The sequence below is a fragment of the Cariama cristata genome, unplaced genomic scaffold (assembly GCF_000690535.1).
Source record: "Cariama cristata isolate BGI_N322 unplaced genomic scaffold, ASM69053v1 scaffold28208, whole genome shotgun sequence".
Taxonomy (NCBI): domain Eukaryota; kingdom Metazoa; phylum Chordata; class Aves; order Cariamiformes; family Cariamidae; genus Cariama; species Cariama cristata.
Window position 1 is genome coordinate 4,071 of NW_009629862.1, and position 23,310 is coordinate 27,380.

Sequence of the window (23,310 nt, forward strand, 5' to 3'; positions counted from 1 at the left end):
AGTCTCATTCGAAAAGCTGGGGAACCCCAAATCTCACCAAAGCAAGAGGAAACGCCGAGTATCCTCCAGGTAACAGCAAAGTAGCCCCGGGGTGGGGGGATCTTAGCCCTGAGCCTGGGGATAAAACGAAGGAAGCCGTAAAGGGACGTGTTTCAAAGGACCAAGGGGTGAAAACAGACGTGAGCGTAAATAACTGTAAAGAATAAAACTTGGGGAGGGAGAGGGACGGAGAGGCTAGAGGAGGGGCCCAGCACATTCATTCCCAAGCCTGAGCTGGGGACCATAAGCATGTCCAGATCTGCCGTTATTGCCGAAATCGCAGCGCATGTCGCTGAGTCAGTGCTGTGCGCGGGCTGCACTGGGAAGGGCGGTGGCTGCGTGGTGAGGCTCATAACCGCCCCGGTTCCTGCTTTGCCATATCGCACCGCGGTCGTGCCGAGGACCGAGCCCTCTCCTTACACCCCAACCATGGTGAGTAAGCCGGGGACCCCGGGACGGGGAGGTAGAAGCGGCTCCGTAAGAGCAGCAGGGCGATGGCGGAGGAGGTTTTCCCGTAAGCGGCCCCAGAGCTGAAGGCGAGATGTGCTTTGGCACGGGAAAGAGGAGACGGTGCCAAGAGCCGAGCTAAATCTCTGCTGGGGAGGGGGCCTGGGCATGGGAAGAGGGGGCAGAGGGTCCCCACAGGTGCAGGGGAACCAAGGGGGGGTATTTGTGTTATTCCCCCTCACTCCCTCCCTTCCTCTCCTCTCCTTTTTCCCCACCACTGCTGCTTCCAATGCCCATCAGCTCTGCCCCCACCGCCCCATGTGTCCCCCCCACAGCACCAGGGTGGGGGCTTGCAGAAAAGCCAAGAGCTGAGGACCTGTGGCTGAGGGCAGAAGCAACTCAGTTCACCTCACGTTAACCAAAAAAGGCTGAACCGAGCCTCAGGCAGGGCAGGGAGTCCCCAAGATGTTGAGGACTTGCCCCAGCTCTCCCTGCACTGCCCTTCCCCAAGGATCGGAGCCATGGGGAGGGGAAAGAGCCCCCACATCCCCCCCCATCTCCCACACCCTGCCCCGTCCATCCCCACTGCAGAAGCCCACGGGCCAGCCCAGCTCTGTCCCTGCCCCATTGCAGCAGTTTGGGGAGCCAACTCTGCTTGAAATTTTTCTCTCATGACTCAGAGTTTGTCCTCGGTCCAGGCAGGGCAGGGGGAGGGAAAGGGGGAGGCAGGTTTATCTTTCCAGAAAAGCAGCTCCAGCCAAGCTGTGCTGGAGAACATGGAAAAAATTAGCACTTCGCTGTGGTTGCAGCGCCAGCTCTTCCCAGGCCAGGATGCTCCTCTGATGGGAACCGACACGTCCCCAGGGATTTTTCCATGAACCACTCCCCAACCCTCTGGGTCCTTCCTGCACCACAGTGCTGTGCCAAGGCATCCGAGAGAAATTAATACCAAAGAAAAATGTAGCTGGACAGGTTGGGCAGGAGACTTCCACGAAAGCAATTGCAGGAGGCCTCCCCTCAGCCCAACCTTCCTCCAGAAACTCTCTCCTGCAAGCCCAGAGCTCCCTGCAACGCTCACCTGAATTTTCTTTTCCTCCTCCAGCCCACGGAGACGGAACGCTGCATCGAGTCCCTGCTAGCCGTCTTCCAGCGGTACGCGGGACGTGAAGGGGACAACTGCACCCTCTCCAAGAGGGAGTTCCTGGCGTTCATGAACACCGAGCTGGCTGCCTTCACAAAGGTGAACAAAATCCAAGGCCAGGAGAGTCTTCCCGCGGTGTGAATCCAGCCCTTTGGGACAGGAACTAAAGCCTCTGACCCCACAAGCACCGTGGGGTGGGCAATGGGAAGAGTTTGCTCCCACCAAAAGCCAAAGCATGGCCTGACAAGTGTCGGGCGGACTGAATTCTGCCTCTCTCTACCAACCCCTCTCCACTGGTGATGGACTCAGTAGCTGCAGTTCCATACCTGGGGCTGGGGGAGTTCAGCGAGGGGCACCTCCGCCTCAAAGCACACATCGATTCCCCTCTGTGTTTTCTTTTTGCAGAATCAGAAGGACCCAGGTGTCGTGGACAGGATGATGAAGAAACTCGATTTGAATAGTGATGGGCAGCTCGACTTCCAGGAGTTCCTGAACCTCATCGGGGGCATTGCGGTGGCCTGCCACAATTCCCTGGTGGTTAACACTCCTTCCGCCTAGCCCTGGCTGCTGCTGTCTCCCCCACCACTGTGAACATTCCTCAAATAAGACCCAGGAAAAGCTGGAAGCAGTGCCCTTAAGATAGGGACATCCCCATTCTTCATTTTTATGTATAAAATAAAAGGTTTAAAATCCTACTGTAAGGCATGGTTTTATTTCAGCATCGTGAGCGAGCAGAAAGCCTCCCTCAAGTGAGAAAGTCCAGGCACATAGCGAACAGAATCTCTAGGTCCCACCCTCTGCTTCTTCACTGATGGGAGAACATGCATGTTCCCATCCTTGTCACTGCTGGAAACTATGATCTGCCTGGCTTTGGAGATCCTCCAGCTTGTTAAGTACCATCGGGAAAGGTACGGTAATACTAAAGAGTCCAGCTACGCCAGGTAAATGCAAAGACGGGAGCCTTATCCATAAGGATAAGTTGAGCACTGGCAACAGCAATTACACACTAATAATTAGCAGAAGCAGCCCCTGCTGGCATGACAAATCATTTCAAGACTACAGCCTCCATTTTCCAGAAACTTCAAAACCCTGCAGGTTTGGTAGCTTAAGCGTGCAAAAGGGGGCGGGGAAGGTGAAAAGAGGAAATTAAATCAAATCTCTCTTCTATCTCAGTAAGACTAACTGAGCTACAAAAGAGGAAGACCAAGATGGTCAATTTACTTTATTCACGAGAGAAGCTGATTATTTTGAGAAACGCTGCTAGGAGAACAAAACAAAAAGTCAACAATTCAGCAGGGACAGGCTCTGCGCTGGCCCTGGCTCCAGACAGTGTCGCTCTCCCGGGAGAGCCAGGCTCAGCTCTTCTGGCTGTCCAGGCTGCAGCAGGGTCTTTGAGCTCCTCTTTCAGGAGCCCAACACTAAAGGACAGAAGAGGCAGCTGCTGCCTCTCAAGCGGTTTCTACAGAGCACACTGTGTGGTAACCAGGCCCTGGTTACCAGCAAGAGCCACCCTTTACCCTCTGGAAAAGATCTGCCTTGAGACAACGGTACAGAGAAACTTCACATCAGCTGGATCTGGAAACAGAAGCGCAAGTTGCTACTACTTGGAAGCAGGTAAGAGTTTCACTACAGTGTTTCTGGGTGGGGAACAGCAGGTATGACACGGCACAGGCATGGCTACTGTGAAGAGACTAGACTAAAAGCTGGAATGCTGGGAGGTGAAAGTTTCCACACTGTTCTGAGAAATGGGACCATTTCCCTCCGATCGTGCACCTCCCCAGGACCGGCATGCCCTAGCGGAACTGGAGTGGGCTGATCCGCAGCCCGATGACATCTTTGCCGATCTCTGTCACCTGAGGAATAAAAGGGAGATGATTAATGCTTAAAAGCAACTCAACAGCCCAACCCTGTTTGCAGCCTAGATGGTTCTCAAGAACGCACACTGCCGATCACTGCAATGTCAGTCCCTGAAGGCAGCATTTAAACTACACAGTATTTCACAATTCCCAAACTGTTCCACCTCACATGCCAAGTCCTCCGACATTCAACTTGACCCACAACCCATCCCAAGTCAGTTTTGGGGGAAGCTGCTGAAGGGGATTCTCAAGGGAAACATCACAGGCTAGGAATCGGTGGTAAGAGACATTGAGACTCCCTTACTGTAGTGACGCGGCAGATCTGCCCGTGGAACTCGGGGCAGTAGCAGGCTCCGCTGAGCGGACACTTTTCTACAGGTTTGCCCCGATAGATTGGTCGGTAAGAGGCGGCACAGATGTCAAAGGGGTTGTGCATGTCATAGTTGAGCTGGTAGGTGTCAGTGGGATTCTTCTCACACGCTGACAAGATCTTGCGAGTCTGCAAAAAGCAACCACATTGACCAGAGAGGCAGCTAGGAAGGAGTCCTAAGCAGGGTCTGCCACAGCAGATATTTCTGCCTATGCACCTCACAGACGTACCTGCTGGGCCACCTCAGGCTTTGGACCCAGCTCCAGCAGCCGACGGGCAAAAGTAGCAGCTGTCTTGAAGTTTTTCAGTTTGAAAAAGAGGTTGAGAGCAGTACGCAGCACCAAGATCATGTGGACGGGCTGCAGGTTGGAGTGGGTGAAATAGGCAGCCATCTGCATTAGGGAAGAGGAGGGGAAGTAGGGATACAATCACTACCAACCACGTGAATAACTGGACACCCTGAAAACACTGCAAGAAATCCCTCCCAGGTAATCACTGCCACATCTGCTTTAAAGGAGGAAACGGCAGAATTCAGGATTCCCAACGCCTTTTTAAATCTAAAGGCTACTTACCCCTTATCTCCCTCATAGTGAAAAAATTCACAGAGTTTCCGTACCTCACAGATTCGCTTCTGCTGCTCCAGGGTCTCTTTGGGCAACTTCTTCCGCTCAATCTCCATCGAGAGCCCTACAATATACTCCCGGCAAATGGCTATCAGCTGCTGGGCCTTTCAGAGAGGGAAACAAGAGTCAGGCATTCAGCCTCCTGCCCCACAGGCATGCAGACGATGGACAGAAGAGTCTGCTGCTCACCTCAGCAATCTCCTGCTTGTTGTCCACCACCAGCAAAGGCACACTAAGCAAGATGGAGCGGAACTTCTCCACGGCCTCCTCGAACTTGCCAGCTGTAGTGAGCTGGTAGCACAGCTGCAGGCGCTGGATCAGGTCGTTGAGTTTCAGTCCAACGGCAGGGAGGGCATTCTTCAAGCCCGCTTCTTTCCTACAGGCACCAAAAAGGGGTTGGGGCTACAAGCGGGACCACTGCAGAGGCCAGCAGGAACACACACATTGTCAGCTCGACTGCAACTTGTCAGAAATGTTTTGACTTAAGGCCATGCTGTTTTTCTTCGCCATTAGCTTAGCACAAACAACATCTGTGCTTCCATAATTCTGCCACCCATAGTGCCGAGCTCTCTCTGCATTAGCACAGAGTCTGGCTTATTTTTCTACAGTGGCTTCCACACACCACTGTAAAAAACACATCCATGGTTCTCTAAATGCCTCAGACCAGCTTTGTCAGAAGCAGAGCATTAGTGCTAGAAAACACAGCATCCCAACTGACTCACCCTGGTTTTAGTCTCAAAAAAAAAAAAAAAGTAGTTCTTTAACATCTTTACATCTAACAGCACGCAGCAGAAAAATCCCACCAAAGACACAATACTCCCTATTTATACCTGGAAAACAGGAAGGCTCCCCCCTTGACAACAGAGGGAGGAGACATTTCTGGCTACAACTGTCAAGGAGTCTGGGAGGTATACGGCAGGAGGAAAAGAGCACAGAAAAGGAGCTAACCCGATTGCTTACCAGTTGCGATGTGGGTATCCATACATGGTAGGGAGACATGGCAGGGCTTGGTAAGTTGTACGGCCACGGGCATAGGTCTGTAGAAACAGCTGCTTGTAGGGTCCAAAGTTTGTTACTCCTACCTGGTCATGGAGGAGCTGAAAGAGACACATTGATCTGCTGAGTAAAAGTTGTCTAGGGCTGTATAAAGGCCCCACAGACATGGCTCAGGCTCACAACACCTCTTATTTTATAGCCAGAGAAAACAATGTACAAAATGATTCATAAAAGGACACAAAACAGCTTCAGACTGGATCAGAGACAAAAATACACGGGGACAAAAGCACAATCTTTTCCCTAAAGACTTGTTGCCAACAAGTGGCTCCAGGGGAAACTTACTCTCATTGCTGTCTCAAAGGAACCTGCCAGAATGTGGTCAACAGGAAGCTGAGAATTGTTGCACCACACCTACAAGAACAGAACGGAAACGTATACAAGAGGAATTGTGTATATGCACACATTTGTCTTACCCACCCCCATCACCCCTAACTCCCCTCAACAAAGTTCCCATGTTGTGCTTGCCGATGAGTGCTAAGAAGAAGGATCGAACTCAAAAAAAGAAGCACCAAAGCAGAACGTTTCTGAGAAAGGCAAATCAAAGACTTGTGCCATTACCTGGGCTGGACTGGTGCCCTTGGTGGGTGGCACAAAGAATCCATCCTCCGCTGTTCCTGCTGGGCCAGCGGGAACATCCTGGGGGAACAGACAGAGCAGTGATTAGTGTGGAAGTTTCCAGCACCCAGATGAAATCAGAGCTGGCCACAGCCGTGGCAACAAAGTCTCTGAAGAAGTCCAGAAAACATTTCCCACCACTACAAGCTGTCGTTGCCTTCCCAAGTAACTACAACTGGGCTACTTAAGAAGCCTCCCGGAAGCCTCCTACCAGTTCAGGGGGAAGATCCAAATCTTCTTCGACTTCCCATCCACCTCCTTCTTCCTGTCCTTTACCTAGACCTTCCTCTCCAAAGCCCTCTCCAGCATCCACAAAGCCATCTGCATGAAGGGGGCAGGGGGGAAATAGAGTTCTTAACACAGGCACACACTTACACTTCTGTAAGAAAAACTCTTGGATTCACCAACCTTCATCCAGCTGCAATTCTGCATCTTCTCCCCAGCCTTCAGTGCCAACAGTGTCAATATCAATATCGGCAGCCAAGGCACCCCCTTTGCCTACAAAAAGGGTAGGATCCTTCATTTACTCATCTTTGAGCAGGTCAGGTGTTAAGCAAAGAATTATGTTAGGTCAGCACCCTCCCCTCCAACTGTCAAGTCCCATCTCGTGCTAAAAGGCCACAGATTTGAGAGATTTGCCAAAGATGGTGTAAATGCCAAGCTGGATTCCAACCTCTGCTAGTAGCACGCATGAAATCTGAGGTTAACAGCAACAGTTCAGGAGCCACAGAGACAAATATCTCCATTCTGCATATCCCAGCCTAATGCAACTTTCCAAGTACAAAGCAAGACCTTTGCTAGCAATTGTTCCTTCGAAGAACCCCTTGGAGACAGTCAGCAATGGCCAGTTGGTATCCAGAGGCATGACAGGAGCAGGAGGCTGCAGCAGCTTTGCATTGTGATCAATGTCTGGAATCTGAGAAGAGAGGAGCAGAAAACAGTTAAAGGCTACATAAAAAAAAAACCAACCCATTCTTTGGCCTACCCACCTCCAAGTGGCACAGTCTCAAGCCTCAGAAGCAGTGACTGGAATGGAGATGGTTCCTCCCTCCCAGAAAGGAGCTGCCTAGCCAGTCACACTAACACCAGATCCCACTGTCAACTTCTCTAGAACTCTTGTAATGAAGTGGGAAGCATTAGTCAGTTTGCTAACCGTTTCCTTTTCAGGGTCAAATGTTTCCTTCAGGCTTTCAGCTTCCTCATCCAGACCATGAGTTGCAGCTGTCAGATAGGCCAGGGACTCTGAAATGATAATTAACATAGAATCATAGAATCATTATGGTTGGAAGAGACCTCAAAGATCATCAAGTCCAACCGTATACCTGATGCCACCATGTCACTAAACCATGTCTTGAAGTACCACATCTAACATGAGTGCATGTTCTTCGTTACCGAGAGAAAGAAAACTTCTCACACCAGCGCACATGGCCACACTGTCACAAGGGAAAATTAGCAGCACACCAAGGTGTAGAATCACACCTTCAGGGATGTCACTGGATTTGGGACTAGAATCTGCAGGCAACGACTGATCATTTGAATATGCTTTACAGTTGATTCAAGTCTCCTAGATGGTATTCTACCTCTCGGGTTACTTTCTGCTCATCTGATTCAGTTTCTCAGCTAAGGGATTATGCTGATCTGCCCCCAAAAATTACTGTTCATCCCAACAACCTCTCCAGCTTCTCCCCAGTCCACAGAGACTGTGTTAGTCTGAAATTACTCACTTTGCCCACAGTTCTTCAGGATCCTCACTCTCTCTGCCACATCTCCCAGATACAAGGCATTCTGGTAGTGGCCACTCATATCTTTACGGATCTCAGCTAAACCAAAAGAAAAAAAGTCACAATAGCTTTGCTGCTCTTGGCCTCCACTGTGACACCGCTCATTCCCTCTGGGAATGACACTCAGAGCCTCTTATCTCATTCTTCTTTGCCACCACCCCAGCACTCACCTATCTTCATCATCTTCCGAAGCTTCTCGAGATTGCCAGTGATGAGATAGAGGAAGGAGAGCCTATCAAAGTTCTTGGTGCGTTGGTAGCACATCTCCACAATCTGGTGATTTCCCTGCAGCAACGCCACTTCTCCCAGTTTCTCCCAGCAATTCTTGTCATCCAGAGCTTTGGCTGCTTCCAGAGCAATCTAACAAGAGAATTGACATGGTTACCAAGGCTTCGCAGAAGCAGTTTTCTCTGCTGGCATTGTCAGCAGAAGCCTGCAATGGAAAGCACGGGATTACAAGGATCCCTGCACTAAATCATGTCCCCAGCTGAAGACCTACACCTTAGTAAGCCTGCTATCATCCTCAACTCTATCACTCTCAACTAACATTTCTTCTTCCCAATACTCCTCCTCCTTGCAGCAAAAAGTAAGGTTTGCAAGCAATGCCCCAAAGGACTTGCTTTTCTCATAGCACCACCTGCCACCTCACCTCAATGTTGCCACACTCCAGTGCCAGGCTGAAACGGGTCTTCTCATCCTTCACAAAGTGCAGGGCCACCTCTGGGTAGCCCTTTTTCTGCAGGTAGGCAATGATGGACTGGCCCACAAGCTTAGCGTTCCTCACCATGTGCAGCACCTACAAAGAAAAGGCCCAGGCACTGAAGTTGTCAATAACTTCTCTTTACCCTCAGTTACAGGCGAAGGAAGAGTGCAAGGTTTCTCACGTCTCCTCACCTCATCATACTTTCTGTTGATCAATGCTAGCTTGAATTTGAATTCCGTGGGATCAATGGTGAGCACCCTGGGGCGGCACTCTCTGTCCAGGCAATACACGTTGTTCCCCTTCACACGGGTAACATAGATAGGCAGGTCCAAGGTGCGGATAATTCCATGATCCCTATGCCAACACACAGCACACGCATGACATGCGTGCCACGTACAACTACATTCCCTACCTCAAAAGAGGCTCAACACTCTGTATGTTATTTCAGCCTGCATTATAAAAGCAAGCCCCAGTCACACGAACAGTGCAGCCACCCAGCCCAGCAATAAAACACCAGTGCACAGAGTAAGCAACCAAACATGAATATTTAGCTCTAGTTGTCTTTGGGTACGTCCATGTTGTAACAGAAGTGCTGTTTCACAAGCACCAGCTTTGGTGTCTGCCAAAAACACCCCATGATAGTCTGCACAAGGCCTGCCAGTTCAAGGACTCGGTGCACAAATCCCAGACTCACCCTGTGGTGACAGCATATTTGATGTGATTGCTGGTGGTATAAATGAAAACACCGCTTTCATCCCAGGCACCGCTCTTGACACGGATGTTTTCATGGATGTTACACAGTGACTCCAGCTTTCTGTTGCAGATCATGATGGCTGGAGAGGAAAGCCAAAAGAAGAAAGGCTAGGGAACCCTCTACTGTTAAACATCTGCCCCTGAATTATCGTTTCTCTATTCCATAGTCCCAGCAACAAGAACTATACTCAGAGTGTGAAACACTAAGCAGATGACAGCAACCACAGTTAAACGGTCATCATCTGCCTCTGTTTTACGAAGGAGATCAGCTGGATCAGTTTGAGGAGCACAAGCAGCCCTCTGGTTTACAAGCTTACAGAAAGGTTTTGTTAAAGAGACAAAGAGGCAGGGCCCATACTGGGAATGTCTTCAGCTGCACCTTCACTGCTAGCCACGGCACAGGATGGTTTCTCTAGCAGGGACTCTGCTCCTGACCAAGGACAGAGGTAGTGTGCATTAGGATCCACATGAAACCCCCGCTTACCATGCTTAGCTAGCAAAGCTACATGGGACATGTCAGCCGACCAGATGACGTATTTCACCTTAGAGATCTTCACTGAGGCCAGAGTTCTGGGAAAGGACAGCACTGACATCAGAGAGTTGAACACCACCCCTCCACAGCAAGCTCTGTATGGTAACTACTAAAGCCCAATAGCCTGAACTCAATTTACAGATGCTCTGAAGCCCCTTTTTGCCATTCTGGAGCGATAAAATCGTGAGGCAGAACTGGGTATCTCTGCAGTCCAGTACAACAAAATAAACCTCTCTCCACACTTGTCCAGTAACAAATACATTTGAGTGACAATTAACTTCAAAAATCTAGATTTCTGAGGGGGTTTTAGGGACAGATTTAACAGAATGAAGGAAATAAGGCATTTCCAAGCATTTTGCATTGTTTAATTTACTTGTAACTTTCCCAACGATACTAAAGAGACAAAGGCATGCAACTAAGGAAAAGAGGCAAGTTCTGGGACATAAGCAATCAACATACACCGTATCTGTTTGCAGATAATCCAGAACCTTCTCAAGCTTACAAAGATGGCCAAAAGCACCAACTCCCTGCCTGTTTCTTTGTGGCTAGCAACACATACACCAGTACAAACTTGCTAAACATTTTGAGCAGATATAAAACCTAAGGGACAAGATATGAGGCAAGCTTAGCTTGATTCAGTTTGGCTTTTTTGATTTCTCTCCACTTTTATAGCACCCGATTCTGTAGTCACAGGATTTACAAGGGTATGGCACACATCTCCCTGTGATCAATGGCACGATGCCTGCAGCATAAATTGCACCTTGGCTACGTTTACACTCTGCTCTTTGTAACAGTTGTTAGCCATGGTTTGGATCAGTTTGATGCAGCCTGCAGCTGATGTTAAATTCTGGAGTGCATTAATAGCTATTACTTGTCCCCAGAGGGCATATGCCAGCAGGATTACAATATTAAAACTTCTCCCAGTAGACTGGATCTTACCGCTTCTGCTGCACGTCAAAGAGGGTGATGGAGTCTGCATCTCTCAGTAACAGGTTCCCTGTGCCAGCATAGAAAATCTCATCACAGTTTGGCACCTGCACCTTCTTCGTGATCTCATTCTTCAGGTTTTTTATTAGGATCTGCCATTCGACAAGAGGAAATGTAACAGCACAGGACAGTTAGGTAGAGCCTACAAAGAAATTTAGGATTATTTTAACTCAGTATTTTTGTATAGCTGAACCTTAATGACAAGAGGCCAAAATAAGAGTTGCAGCCTTTCTCGAAGGAGGATCAGACTTTATCCTGCTAGAAAACCCAACCACAAGTTTGCCAGGGTACAGACACAGCGTGTCCCTTCTTTTCAGCCCCACTGCTGGCTGACACAGTTTGCAAGCCCTCTCTACAATGAGATTATGAACAAAGTAAGTATTAGGGAAAAGTGAGAGGGAACACAATGTAGATAGAAAAAGGAAAGGAGAAGGTTGTTGAGAGTGGAGAACAGCAAATGGAGAAGGGGAAGGCAGGGAGAAGTAACAGAATAGGCATGAAATAAACTTGACTTTACTAAGCCAAAAAACATTGTGGGGGGAAAAAAAAAAAAAGGAGAAAAAATACAATATCCTGCATGAGGCAAAGAGCAAGACTTTTCTTCCCCTTCATGTCAAGTAAATTCAAGCAGGGAAAACTTTCCATGACCGTCTTTCCCCCTTCTTTCCCCTATTGCACTCCACAAGTGAGAACAAAGAGCTTTATTAAAAAAATCTAACCTGTATTTTCACCATCTCCCCATTACTTTCATGCTATGAAAGTGACCTCCATGGCTCCACACTCCTGTTCTGGTCAGCTTTCATCCCCGAACTCACCTGCTGCAGCAGGTTTCCAGCAACTAAGCAAAGATTTACTATCAAAGAAGTTAGATAGTATTTTAACTCATCACATTTTCACTGTACTATATTTCTTCATGTATGTCTGCAGCCCACTCTCCACTGACAACGCTTTGCCAGTCTACTTGGATTTCCAATAATTCTGTTAACTCAATCTCCCCACTTTCCATCTGCATGCTTCCAAATGACAACAGACCCCGTTAAAAAGATGACCCTATTAAGCTTGTCCCCTTACCGAATGCATGCGATCCAGGACTGCAAAGCGGTTACGAGCTACCCACACAGCTGTTAGCCCGGAGGAACGTTTCCCTTCAGGGGCTAGGGAGAGCAAAATGCAAGCAGTGAATAAAACCTCTGGCAGGCTCTTATGACAACACGTTAGTCAGTCTTGTTTGATCCCATCTTGGCTGTTGTAGCTGCTTCCTACTAATTCATGTTTAACCTGAGGCTATTCACAAGACTCATTTCCTCCCCCGATGTCCTTTCAGATCTCAGCGTGGCCAGCGCCAGCCCCTTCTCTCCAGCCAAGGCACAAGACAAGTAGCTGGCTGTATCGCCAACGCCACTGCCTGGCACTGAAGTGGGCCATCCTGGGCGACAGCACCGTCTGTCAAGCTAACGAGGAGAGCCCTGCTGGCCAAACGAACTGAGCAGCGAGGGTCCCGGCTTCAATGTAAGCCCCCCCCTCCGCAAAGTGATATAATGAGCTGGAGGAGAAAGGCTGCACTCTCCCCAGCACGCAGCTGTTCTCCCAGTTTTAAAATGCTAATACAAACACAGTGGTCTGTATGTCAGACAGCATAGAAAGAACGGTACTGCAGGATGTGCTTCAGATGGGGAGACGGATTTTTGCAGCAGTGGAAGGGAACAGACAAGTGAAGTGAGTCAGAGAGCTGCTGCTGTTTGGTAAAACACAATTTTCTTTAGTTCTCAGTCCCTTTTCTCACCAGTCCCGCTGCTCAACACGAGCATTTTTGGAGACTCGCGCACTAGACCAAGTGCTATTTCACCAAGCATAGTGTAATTTGTGGCAGATTTACATCCTAACAAATGATGACTTAAATCTGACTGCCTCGCCCCTCAGCCCTCATTTACTACCCAACACAAGAAAGACATGTCTGAATTCAATTCGCAGCTCTGCTTGGGGTTTTCCGATGGCAACTTCACTATTTTTCTGAATCTCCACACCTCAGCATTTTTACTGGCTTTAAGTCTTTAACACAGACTGTAGATCAGGCAGAAAATGATTGAAATATATTACCCAGAAGACTGTTAAAGAGTGGTAAGAAAGCTTACGCTTCCCGGTCAGGTAAATAAGCTGAAGGACGTGAGGATGACAACTCCAAGGCACACATTAAATACCTACATTATAGCCCTGGGAGCTCATCAGAAGGTTGCATATGTAGCAGTTTGTTGGAGAAGATACTTAACAACCAGTAGAATTTCATACTGTTCTTGAAAATGCACTAAAAGTGCATGGTTTTCATGAGGCCTAGAGATTTCTTCCTCTGGAAGAAGAATATTCCCTTTCCTCATTTAAAGGGTCACAAGCTGGGTGTCTCCAGACAAGTCAGCTTTGAACGTCTCAATCAAATTGTGTATTTTAAATACATTCAGTAACATTGAATCTATACAAAGTTACTAAAAAGCTCCTTTTCTCTTTCTCTCTCCAAATACACCTGCTGACTGTACTCAGCAAAGAAATTTTCCCTTCATTAGACTCGCAGAAATCAGTAAATCTATGAACAAGTGAGCTGTATTCCAGTCTAACTCATTCATCACTCCCACTCATTTCAAAATCTTTACTGCCATGACGACAGAGGCAGGAGGAACCAGCTGGAGTTTCATATCCCAAATGGAATTCATAGTTAGGGGAAAGAATTATTTTTTTTTTTCCTAAATCATGTTTTGACTTGTAAATTGCACAAAACTGATCTGGAATGTGCCGAGAGGAAGAATGGCTACTGGCACCCTGGCATTGTCACTTTTACAGCCACTTTTCAGAGTATAAAACCTCTTAGAACAAAACATATCTGGTTAAAATCCATCTCTGTTGACAAGCCAGGAAGGCTGCCTGCTGCGTCGAAAGGGAAAACAGAAAGTTCCTAATAACAAAATTATAAAATATATATTTGTAGCAGTAAAAGTTTGGGATGAACATGAATTTTTCAAGTCAGTGTAGTGTGATATAGTGAGCAGGAAGCCTGCCAAATGATGTGTGCTGCAGGGGCACTGGGAAACATGGAGAAAGAGTCCAACAGGAGAGGCTGAGAGAAATGAAGTTGGTTTTATATATATCACACACAGTTGGAAAGTGGAGGAGAGGACAGCTACACAGTAATAAACATTCACAAGGATTAATGTGAAATAAGAAATGCCTACCATCTGGATTCTGGGAGTCTGCATCCTTGGGAATGGTGTACAGGTCATAAGTACTGTTCTCTAAGTTGCTGGCTCTCTGCAGAGAGGGGGAAAAACCCATTTTGGAGACAGGATTTCACAGCCGACGTTCACATTCTTTAGCACGTTATGCAGCAAAACTGACTTACTGTGCAGAGAAGGACAGCGTTCTCAGCTGGGTTGTATGACATGTTGAACACAGGGAACTTGGAACCACTGAAGAAGAGTCATGAAGAAAAGAGAAAGTTAGAGTGGACTAAGATTACTTCTACCAAAGTCACCTTCTGATTAGTGCTCTTCATTTTCTGAAATATACCCAGTACCAGAAAAGCTCAGTTTTGATGAATTTCCCGAATCAAAACCACTTTGAAACACTGTAAGAACATCAGCGTTTCATAAATGAAAGAGTTAGCATTTCAGTTTGAAACTTAAAAGCAGCACCCATCTCCTACCTTCGCAGCTGCATGACAGCAACGTCTTTTGAACTGTTGAAATCAAGCTGGCGGAGGAAACGGTCCTTCACGTAATACAGCATGTTCCCATGCACAGCATAAGCAGGTCTCTCACGCTCCAGTTTGAAGACAATCATGCCACCGTCGTGGCCTGAGAAAAAGCATGCGAGATTTCAAACATGAGTTAAATCTTGGTTTTTCTCATTATGAGGATGACACTACCAAGCCCTGCAAACCAAGACAGAGCCAACAAAAATCATAACCGATGACTGCCAGCCACATCTGCTTCTCCTCGGCCTGACTGAATTAAGTGACTCCACTTCTTTCCAAAGGGCCCACCCTCCTTTACGTTTCCTAATAAATCTAAGACTGACACTCTTCTAGAAACACTTTGCCTCGCTGTCACACATTTCTTCAAGCATTAACAGTCCAGCGTGGGTTCCCCTAGGACCTGTCCCATCCTTTCTTAGCCTTAGAGCATTTAGCTGGTTAATGCAGAGGCTGTCTTGTTCTAGCTTTGAACTACAGCTGATACAATTGAGATTGTGTTCCACTAAATAAGGATCTTTCCCCATGATACATTTAATACAAGCACCTGCAAGTCAGTGTGTTCTGCATAGTGTGCTAAGAAAAGCAAATACTATATGGATTTCCTATATGGAATACATTTTCTCTTCACAGCAACCTATCAGACACTGAGTACGAGCTTTTTTTACCTGCAGCAAAGAGGTTGAGGTTGGGATGAGCAGCCAATACCCAAAAGCGATCGTGATCACGCCGAAAGGTCTGGACACCCGTGCTAAGTGTGCAACAGAAGGAATAAGGAATATAAAAAAAAAATTGAAAGTTTGGTGTAAACTTCAGTTCCCAAAATGAAGATCCCAAGCTTTGCCATACAGACCACCTCTAACGATCAGCATGAGGAGTCCACTGAGAGTTCAAAACACTCTAATCGAAGCCTTCTGACAAATAATGCATTCTCATTTAACATATTTTCAGCAGCAATATCACTGGACAAGTCAGCCTTCTTCAGCTGCCTTCAGACAATTACAAGCCTTGTTCTTAACACGTGTCTCAAAGGGACAGAAAATGTGAAAAACATGACTTCTCACTCCTGAATTATCAAACACTAGCACTGATGTTTTAAGAACTGCTAGGGTTCAGTTTCTCTAAGAATAACTGTAGGTCTTTCATACGTGTAAAAAGTGTCATAACAACATTGAGTCAGATGCTTGACAAGCACTAACCGTTTAGACATATCCCAGACACGAATGCTCTTGTCTTCCGAATTGCTGAGGATTAGTTCCTGCCGCGGGTGAAAGACAGCGCACGAGACGTTGTTGTAATGCCCCCGGCAAGTGTCAACCTCCCAGGCCTTCGATTCTAACCAAAAGTGGAAAAGAATGAGGAAAATAATGCTTAAACAGGTTAAACACTGACACAGCAGAAGCACAGCAAGCACTTTATAATGAAGCAAACTGCATCACCCACTAGTTACTATATCATTCTCTGCAATTTACTTTTATGATCTCTCTAACCACTAGCACAGCTCACCTAAGAGAAACAGATATACCAGGTTACTAAAGAGGTGCTAAGAATTGTGTATAGTTTAGCTGAACTGAGCTGACAAAAGCACAACCACTCCCGATGGAAGGTTTCTGGCTTTTGAACCACCTCCCTTTCTTATTCCATCGGTGCATATTCCAAAAACTTCAGAGTCAAGTTTTTCTACTCCTACAAGCTTCTGCTCAGCAGTGTGTGCAAATCAAAAGAAGCTAGAAGTGTTTGCTAGAGAACTGAGCTCTCCTCAAATTGCAAAAGCCAATGCTGCTTGGGATTATTTACCACTCTATCAGACACGTTTGCAAAGTATAAATTACCTCCAGGTTCAGCCTATAGATGGTCAAATACAAATTTCAACTCTTAACCCCCTTCTCCCTGTGGGCTCCCCCTCAAGAATGCTCCTACCATTCATCCGCCAGATCTTCACTTGCCGATCATCGGCTCCCGACACAATAAGTGGCATTGTAGGGTGGAAGGCAGCCCAGTTCACCCCACGATCATGGCCCTGCAGGCAAAAAGAAAACACTCATTTGAAGCAATTTGGTGAGTGAATGGAATGAGCAAAGGAAGAACAAAGCAACAAAGACTGCAGACAGGCTTGCCAAGACACAGTTTTCCCTATTTTTATACATCATGCTGCTCATACCAAATGCTTACAGATAGTAAGATTATGGATGCCCACAATAATAAGCTTTGCAGATACTGTTCTTCACCAGCAGAGCAAAGCTGAAGCTCAGCAGCAGAGCAGCACCACTTCCTAGCTTTAACAAGCCATCACAGAATGCTGTCTCTACCATAATCTCCTCTGTTGCTTCCAGTATCACAAGGTAATAACATCTGCTATTTAACTGAGCTTTTGGCTGTATAGAGAAAACCGTATCTGTTTGGTTACAGCGCAAACATCTCCAGATTTCAGACTTTAAACTCAGAAAAAGTAATGCCATAATCTACAAGATCTATAACTCTATGGAGTTGAGTTAGGTGTTTGAACTCTTTTTTCCTCTGCTATTTTTCTGGGCTTTTAGAGGATCATTTGTTTCACAGAGATTTCATTAAACAAATCTGAAAAGGCTGTACTGCACACACACATTGACACTGTACCTCAAGAACGTGCTTCACAACCGCATCTGTTGTCCCAAACAAATCCACCCCTGTTATTCCCCTGACATCTGATTCCACAGCTCCAGGGGACAGGTTCTTCTTCCTTAGGCCTTGTGGAACAAAGAGAAAAGAGAAGCAGGGGTAGAGGAAGCAAAAATTGTATTATCAAGACAATGTTTCTAATTTAACAACAAGCTGAGTGCTCTCCCGTGCTGTTCACACACATCTTCAGGAGGAAACTGGGAACTTGAAAGAGGGTGAGAAGCATCCAGGACTCTCTTCCACTTCCTCCAAAAGCACAAGCTCAGATTAGATGTACCAAAAGGAAAGTCTGCAATGCAGTAAATCGTATGAAGGGTCACCTCAGCTCAGTACAACACAGACAGTGGCACCTCAGCAACGAAGGACTGACACATTCTGATTACTCCCCCTCTCACCCCTTCACTAACCTGAGCTTGCACCTTTCAGGAGACTTTCACCCGTGCCATTTTGATGACCTCTCGGTTATAGATTTAGACAATCTGCCTGGACACAAAATATTTTCAGGAGCTAAAACTACATGAAATAAAGCCTGTTCCCAATTCTGAAGAAAACTAACTCATCCAAATTAGAATAGGCCTATATCTGCTATCCTTCATTAAAACCCAACGGAACACAGTAGAGAAACTGAGAAAGCTTCTCCAACAGTACACAGGGAAAAGATTGTACTTTTTCCCCTTAAAAATACATGGCACAAGGATGCTATCAATAAATTTATCAAGAATAAGAAAAAACTGTCTAGGATAAAAGCCAAATGGCACTGGTATGGATGTCAACAGAGAGGGAAGTGTAAGAAGAAAACAAACAGTACTGAAAACAAAAATTATTACTTTCTTGTTGCAATTCTGATTCCCAAACTCCTCATGGATTAACAGCTCAACATCTCAACAACCTCTCTGGCAAAGTTAGTCTAACAAAACCAACACGTTAAGCAGTGTCTCACAGCGAAACATAAACGCTCAGCACACTGAGGGAGGTGCACATACAGATGGTCCGGGTAACGGTGAAGGACTTGAATGGCTGAGTAGATTCTTCTACAAAGCTGACAAAAAGTACCCCAGAAAGGAGGAATAAAACATACATAATCCAAGAAAGATGAGCGAAGAAACACAAGACTTTTGGAGGAGAAAATACTTGAGCCTTTGACAAGCCAGTGAAACAGGACTGGGACACAAGTGGAAAATTTCTGGTGTAACTGCACAAATCGAGAGGAGAGGCAGGACACCCAAAGAATACACCAGCCTCCTGTGTTGGTCTGGGGAGGTAGCAGGAACAGAAAAGGGACTTCTAGGAGAAAGGCAGATATTAGGCATTCTGAGGATAGCTGTTAAAAAAAAAAATAAACAAAAAACTGAAAAGGAGACTCAGCTCAACATGCACACAAGCACTCAGGAGAACAGGTATTAAAATAACCAGAGTAAAGGGGCAACATGCTAACTGTGAATGACAAGTTGCAAGTTAGGAGAGAAGGAAGAAGACAGGCGGTCCTTTGCAAATTCTTTTGCTCTATTCTGTTCTTCAATGGAAACTAAAGAGGGCTCTTGGGTACAGACTCTTTCGTTGCTGGGCTCAGGTTCCTTTCTGTCCCTGTAATCCATCCACATTCAGTGGGCAATTAGAGAAGTGCAGTGGAAGCTGAAGTTGTACCAAAGATCCACATATATCCGCTAAGGCTACTCAGGGAAAGGCAGTCTAGGTCTACAGTGAGGACTCTCAGCTCAGTCCTCCCAGTCCCAGGGCTTCTCAACATTGCCAGCCTAAACCCTCAGGTGATCCTCACTTAAACTGGTCATCCAGATCGACCTAACAGAGCCCTGACAGCAGTCTCCTGCCAAGTATCAGATATTGACACTTGCCAACCACAAGTAAGGTTAAAGAGGAGTTGGTGTGTGATGTCAGAGCACACACAAAAGCATTTTGATCAGGCTAAGACCACTAACACCCTCCTTGGTGGTTAATATTTGTAAAGAGACAGAGAAAAACAGAAGATTATTTTGTAGCTTCTGCAGGTTAATATCAGCGTCACGAGCAAGGACTTCATTCCACACCACAGGTGAATACTACAACACAAATGTTCATGCATTTTAATATATATAATGTTCATGCATTTTAATATATATAAATAAGCTTATTCCGACTGCATTCACACCACACAGTCTCCCTCAGGAGATTAACAGGAAACAGATCCTTTAACCTTGAGCATACTTGTTTTCCACTGAAGACCCCTTATTAGAAGGTTTCAAATCAAGGAGCACTATCTGTATAGGAACTCAAAACACCAGGGTCATCTCCACATTCTGGTGCCCAGTCCGGGTCACGTTCCTCATCCCTCACACTCTCTGCTGAGGCTGACAGTTTTGGGAAGAGGATTTGGAATGTGACCTTTAAACTCATTTAACTGAGAGCATCAAAGAATCAGTGCTCATAATCCCAAAATCTGCTGAAAAAAACTCCCACTGCAGCAGAAGCTGCAAGTTAACAGCAGCACTCAGAAATAGAGTCAAAGCTCAACGCCAAATGATGCTCTCCATGACTAGGATTATGTGCACAACCGAATCAGACAAAATGGGGAAATAACCCTTCCCAGGAGACTGCTAGAGTCAGAACAGAATCCTGCTAAGGACATAAGTCATTTTGGGGAAAAATTAGGGAGTAGAATTGTATTTTGAATCCGTTTCTCATCTCTCTGTAGGTTTTTCCACACACTAATATTCTCACAGTGTTGTGTCTGACTGGAACGACAGCTGAGTCAATAATTCAGCATGTCTCTAAAAGCCCTCATCACATATCAGCTGAGAAAAAAAGGTCTGTACTATCTCCAAACCAATTTGGCAGCTGGAACTCTGCTGAGAGAGAGTGTTTGTGGGAGAATGCAGCAGCAAAGCTTACTGGCAGAATAGCTGTTAAACTCCCCATGCTGGCAGTAGAGAGAGGGGGACAGGTTTTAAATAACCGGGATATCCTGTCCCCAGTCCCTACTGTTGACACAGCTGGCCATGTCTGAGCGTGTACTGCAAATAACGCAGTGTGCCCAACCAAAACTGCAATGGCGAGAGCCGCAGGTCGGATGAAGGCTGTCTCTAGAATAGTTTATGTGGTAACACCACCAGTACCGTCCCCGTCTGCCTCCCACCAGTCCCTTATCTCCACCTAATATTTTCTTTATTTCTAGCTTTTCATTTAGGGATCATATTTCACTCCATTAAGTCACCTTGTGGCGTAGATATAACTAGGAAATAGCTAAGGTATCAGCAAAGTACTTTGGAGTTTTGACTTGCAACTCCTGCTCTGATCTTTAGGCTATGCTTCATTTTATAAAACGGACAAACAGACTGAAAAAGTTTAAAGAATTTCTGATAATATTATCTTCCTGTCACCACCCACAACTAGGCTACCAAAAGAACAACCCCAAAAAACCAAAACCTTATCCATTTTGCAATCCAGACAGAGGCCTTTTTATCTTTCTCTCAGAACAGATGACTTATTGCCTCCTCCAAGAGTTTTTCAAGGGGATAAAGGTGATCCAGAAATTTCTAAAATCCTCCTGCAAGTCTGGCACATTGCAAAGCTGATCAGTTGACAACACTATGACACTTCTGACAGCAATATTCGTTACCTATACTGGCTATGAAATCAGGCTGGGAGATTAGGTTGCAGAATCTCCGCCTTTACGGGTTTTTTTGGCTGCACAAATCTACAGCTCACCTCAACTACTGTCACAAAAGACTTACTTCAAGCAAAAGGGCAGGTTAGATGACAACCAGAGGTCCCTTCCAGCCAGCATCTTACAACTTCATGGAAACTGAGGGGAATAGGTTCCCATCAACAGTGAATTTTTAATTTTCTGCCTGAGGCTCCTGCAGTCAACAGGCTACTCTTCCTGCTCTCAGATCCGAACCCCTCTTTCCTGCCTCATTTGGCTTTCAGCAATTGCAGTTCTGAATTGGGCTTTGCCACTGGGTACCCCCTTGATCTGGGCAGCTCACCAGAAATATCCCAAACGCGCACAGTCTGATCCAAGCTGGCTGACACTACCAGGTCCTCAGAGGGGTGAAACTGGGCACACATCACATAGTGGTTGTGTCCTGTCAGCACACTACAATAAAAAGGACAGAAAATACCATTTAAACATAAGATACATTAATACACATCCCAATTTCCACCAACAGCAGCAAGCTCAGTCTCAGGACGGAAGACAAGGAATATAGGATCACTAAATGCTACTCTTGAAGAGTTAGCACGACTGAATACTAAGCGCATCTGTTGCTACAGAGAACATTCAAGGATTGACTTTCTGGTACCAATAACTTCACAGGCTTGGGCACTGACATGTATTATTTCAAGCTCAAAAAATTTTCAACCAAGCAACATGTGACTTTATGAATATAAGCCTAGTGGCATCAGAATAAACAAGCAAAAGACAAGACTGATAGAAATATTCATAACTGATCAGTCTCTTTGTCAGTTCTACTCCTTCAACTAAGCACGGCTTCCACTTGAAAACAACAGATGAAGTCAGCTCACCCTCAAACTGTGCAGTTATTTTTTAAAGCAACCACTGATTTTACCAAACACAAGTTCTTGACTGCCAGTTCCAAACCCGAATGGTCTGGTCATCAGAAGCACTCAAGATCCAGGGATATTCCTAAAAAGACAAAATATTCTGTATATGAAGTAATACACACACAGACATTCCATCCCCACATGGTAATTTCCAACTGTCCCTGGGAATGATCCTTTTAAAGTCTTATTTAAGATCTTGGAGGCAGAATTTATGCCTCTTACACTTCCACAGAAGGCCAGAGCACCCTCATACCAGCAAGTCCAGCACAATTTCTTTAGCAAAGATTCTTATCCAGAGAAACAAAAGATTCCCTTTCACACATAAAGGGAGCAGGTACTCATCACTGGGGTAGGCATGAGAAGAGCTTACGTGGTGAAAGAAGGTAGTGCGGATATAATCCAAGTGCCCAAGCAGAGTGAAGAGACAACGGCGCAATTTGTAATTCCAGACCTGCGCAACAGAGAAGCAGAACAATTATGGTACGCGCCACCACCTGCTAGATTTTTTTGTGTGCATTCCCACATTTCAGGTCACCTACAAGCCTCTCTCTTCCATTTTAATGCAAGCTACAACGAGACTTCAGCTTGCTGCAGTTAACTCTAATGTCCTTGAAACCGGAGGACTGCAATTCCCAAACACTGTTTCCCTCCCACACACACTCTTTCTCATCTTCTAATCAGTTTCTCTGCCCCAGATGATGGCTTTTAGAGAACAAGAGCTAAAGGGGTAAAATTTTACCTTTATTTTGTAATCATCACCTCCAGAAACAAACAGAGGCTGCTGTTTGTGGAAATCAATACCTCGAACAGGTCCTACAAATAGAAAGAGCAGGTTGGACACAGCAAGATGGCTGACAGCTGCAGCAGTCCCTTGTACCACTTAAAGACTACAATTTGCATTCCTCCTCACTCCTGTTGCTATTGATCAATTAAGAGCTTCAAAGCAACGATAAAAAGTCACAGAACAGTCTGAGATCCCATTCCCAAACCTGTTCCTTTCCATCAAGACGCCTGCAGCAACCCATCACAAAACAGAGGTCCTTCACATCTGTACTTACAGGTTCATTTTCATATCAGAAACAAAATTAATAACCCACTTTACACACATGCAAGCAGTGCTCAGAGCCAGCAAACTGGTCACAAAGAAACACAGACTAAAAATGAGAGGTTCTGAAGCCAAACAAGCAGAGGCCTCAGTAACGCTTCAGCAGAGCCCCCCTTCCTCCTCTCGCACCCCAGTCTTCCTCCACAAGCAGGTCCCAAGCCCTCCCCCCAGCACGCTGACCGTCGTGCTCGTCGAATTTGTCGATAAGGGTGCACATCCGATAGTCCCACAGCTGGATGACGCCATTGTGCAGGCTGGTGAGGATCCACGGCCGTTTGGGGTGAAAGCTGAGTCCTGCCGAGGCACAGAGAGAAATGACAGCGAGGCCTCCACACACTTGGGAGCCCA

The 23,310-nt window shown here is 46.2% G+C and overlaps 2 protein-coding genes across 2 annotated transcripts; one reads left to right on the forward strand and one right to left on the reverse strand.

The window, feature by feature from the left end:
- The first annotated feature begins 288 nt into the window (after nucleotides 1-288).
- Nucleotides 289-2,185, forward strand: S100A11 (S100 calcium binding protein A11). Its single transcript, XM_009705330.1, has 3 exons — nucleotides 289-471; nucleotides 1,589-1,726; nucleotides 2,033-2,185. Exons 1-3 carry the CDS (start codon nucleotides 289-291, stop codon nucleotides 2,183-2,185), a joined length of 474 nt encoding a protein of 157 aa, XP_009703632.1.
- Nucleotides 2,186-3,261: 1,076 nt separating this feature from the next.
- COPA (coatomer protein complex, subunit alpha) lies at nucleotides 3,262-23,252 on the reverse strand. The gene is made up of 32 exons (XM_009705328.1): nucleotides 23,143-23,252; nucleotides 22,597-22,670; nucleotides 22,228-22,308; nucleotides 21,863-21,939; nucleotides 21,281-21,390; nucleotides 17,256-17,365; nucleotides 16,560-16,659; nucleotides 15,839-15,974; nucleotides 15,308-15,390; nucleotides 14,592-14,742; nucleotides 14,289-14,355; nucleotides 14,122-14,197; nucleotides 11,975-12,057; nucleotides 10,856-10,995; nucleotides 9,869-9,954; nucleotides 9,326-9,464; nucleotides 8,823-8,985; nucleotides 8,578-8,724; nucleotides 8,099-8,288; nucleotides 7,872-7,967; nucleotides 7,301-7,389; nucleotides 6,940-7,063; nucleotides 6,556-6,645; nucleotides 6,359-6,468; nucleotides 6,091-6,168; nucleotides 5,815-5,883; nucleotides 5,437-5,573; nucleotides 4,666-4,852; nucleotides 4,470-4,580; nucleotides 4,084-4,245; nucleotides 3,788-3,982; nucleotides 3,262-3,480 (listed from the first exon to the last, which is right to left on the reverse strand). The coding sequence occupies exons 1-32, from the start codon at nucleotides 23,177-23,179 to the stop codon at nucleotides 3,421-3,423; spliced, it is 3,558 nt and encodes a 1,185-aa protein (XP_009703630.1). The 5' UTR covers nucleotides 23,180-23,252; the 3' UTR covers nucleotides 3,262-3,420.
- Nucleotides 23,253-23,310: the final 58 nt, after the last annotated feature.

Coding starts and splice junctions, on each gene's coding strand:
- COPA (XM_009705328.1), bottom strand. CDS start 23,179: ATGTGCACCCTTATCGACAAATTCGACGAGCACGACG. Junction 14,356..14,591: donor GCTGTCATGCAGCTGCGAAG/GTAGGAGATGGG, acceptor ACTCTTCTTCAG/TGGTTCCAAGTTCCCTGTGT. Junction 14,198..14,288: donor ACGCTGTCCTTCTCTGCACA/GTAAGTCAGTTT, acceptor CCCTCTCTGCAG/AGAGCCAGCAACTTAGAGAA.
- S100A11 (XM_009705330.1), top strand. CDS start 289: ATGTCCAGATCTGCCGTTATTGCCGAAATCGCAGCGCATGTCGCTGAG. Junction 472..1,588: donor CTCCTTACACCCCAACCATG/GTGAGTAAGCCG, acceptor TTCCTCCTCCAG/CCCACGGAGACGGAACGCTG. Junction 1,727..2,032: donor AGCTGGCTGCCTTCACAAAG/GTGAACAAAATC, acceptor TTCTTTTTGCAG/AATCAGAAGGACCCAGGTGT.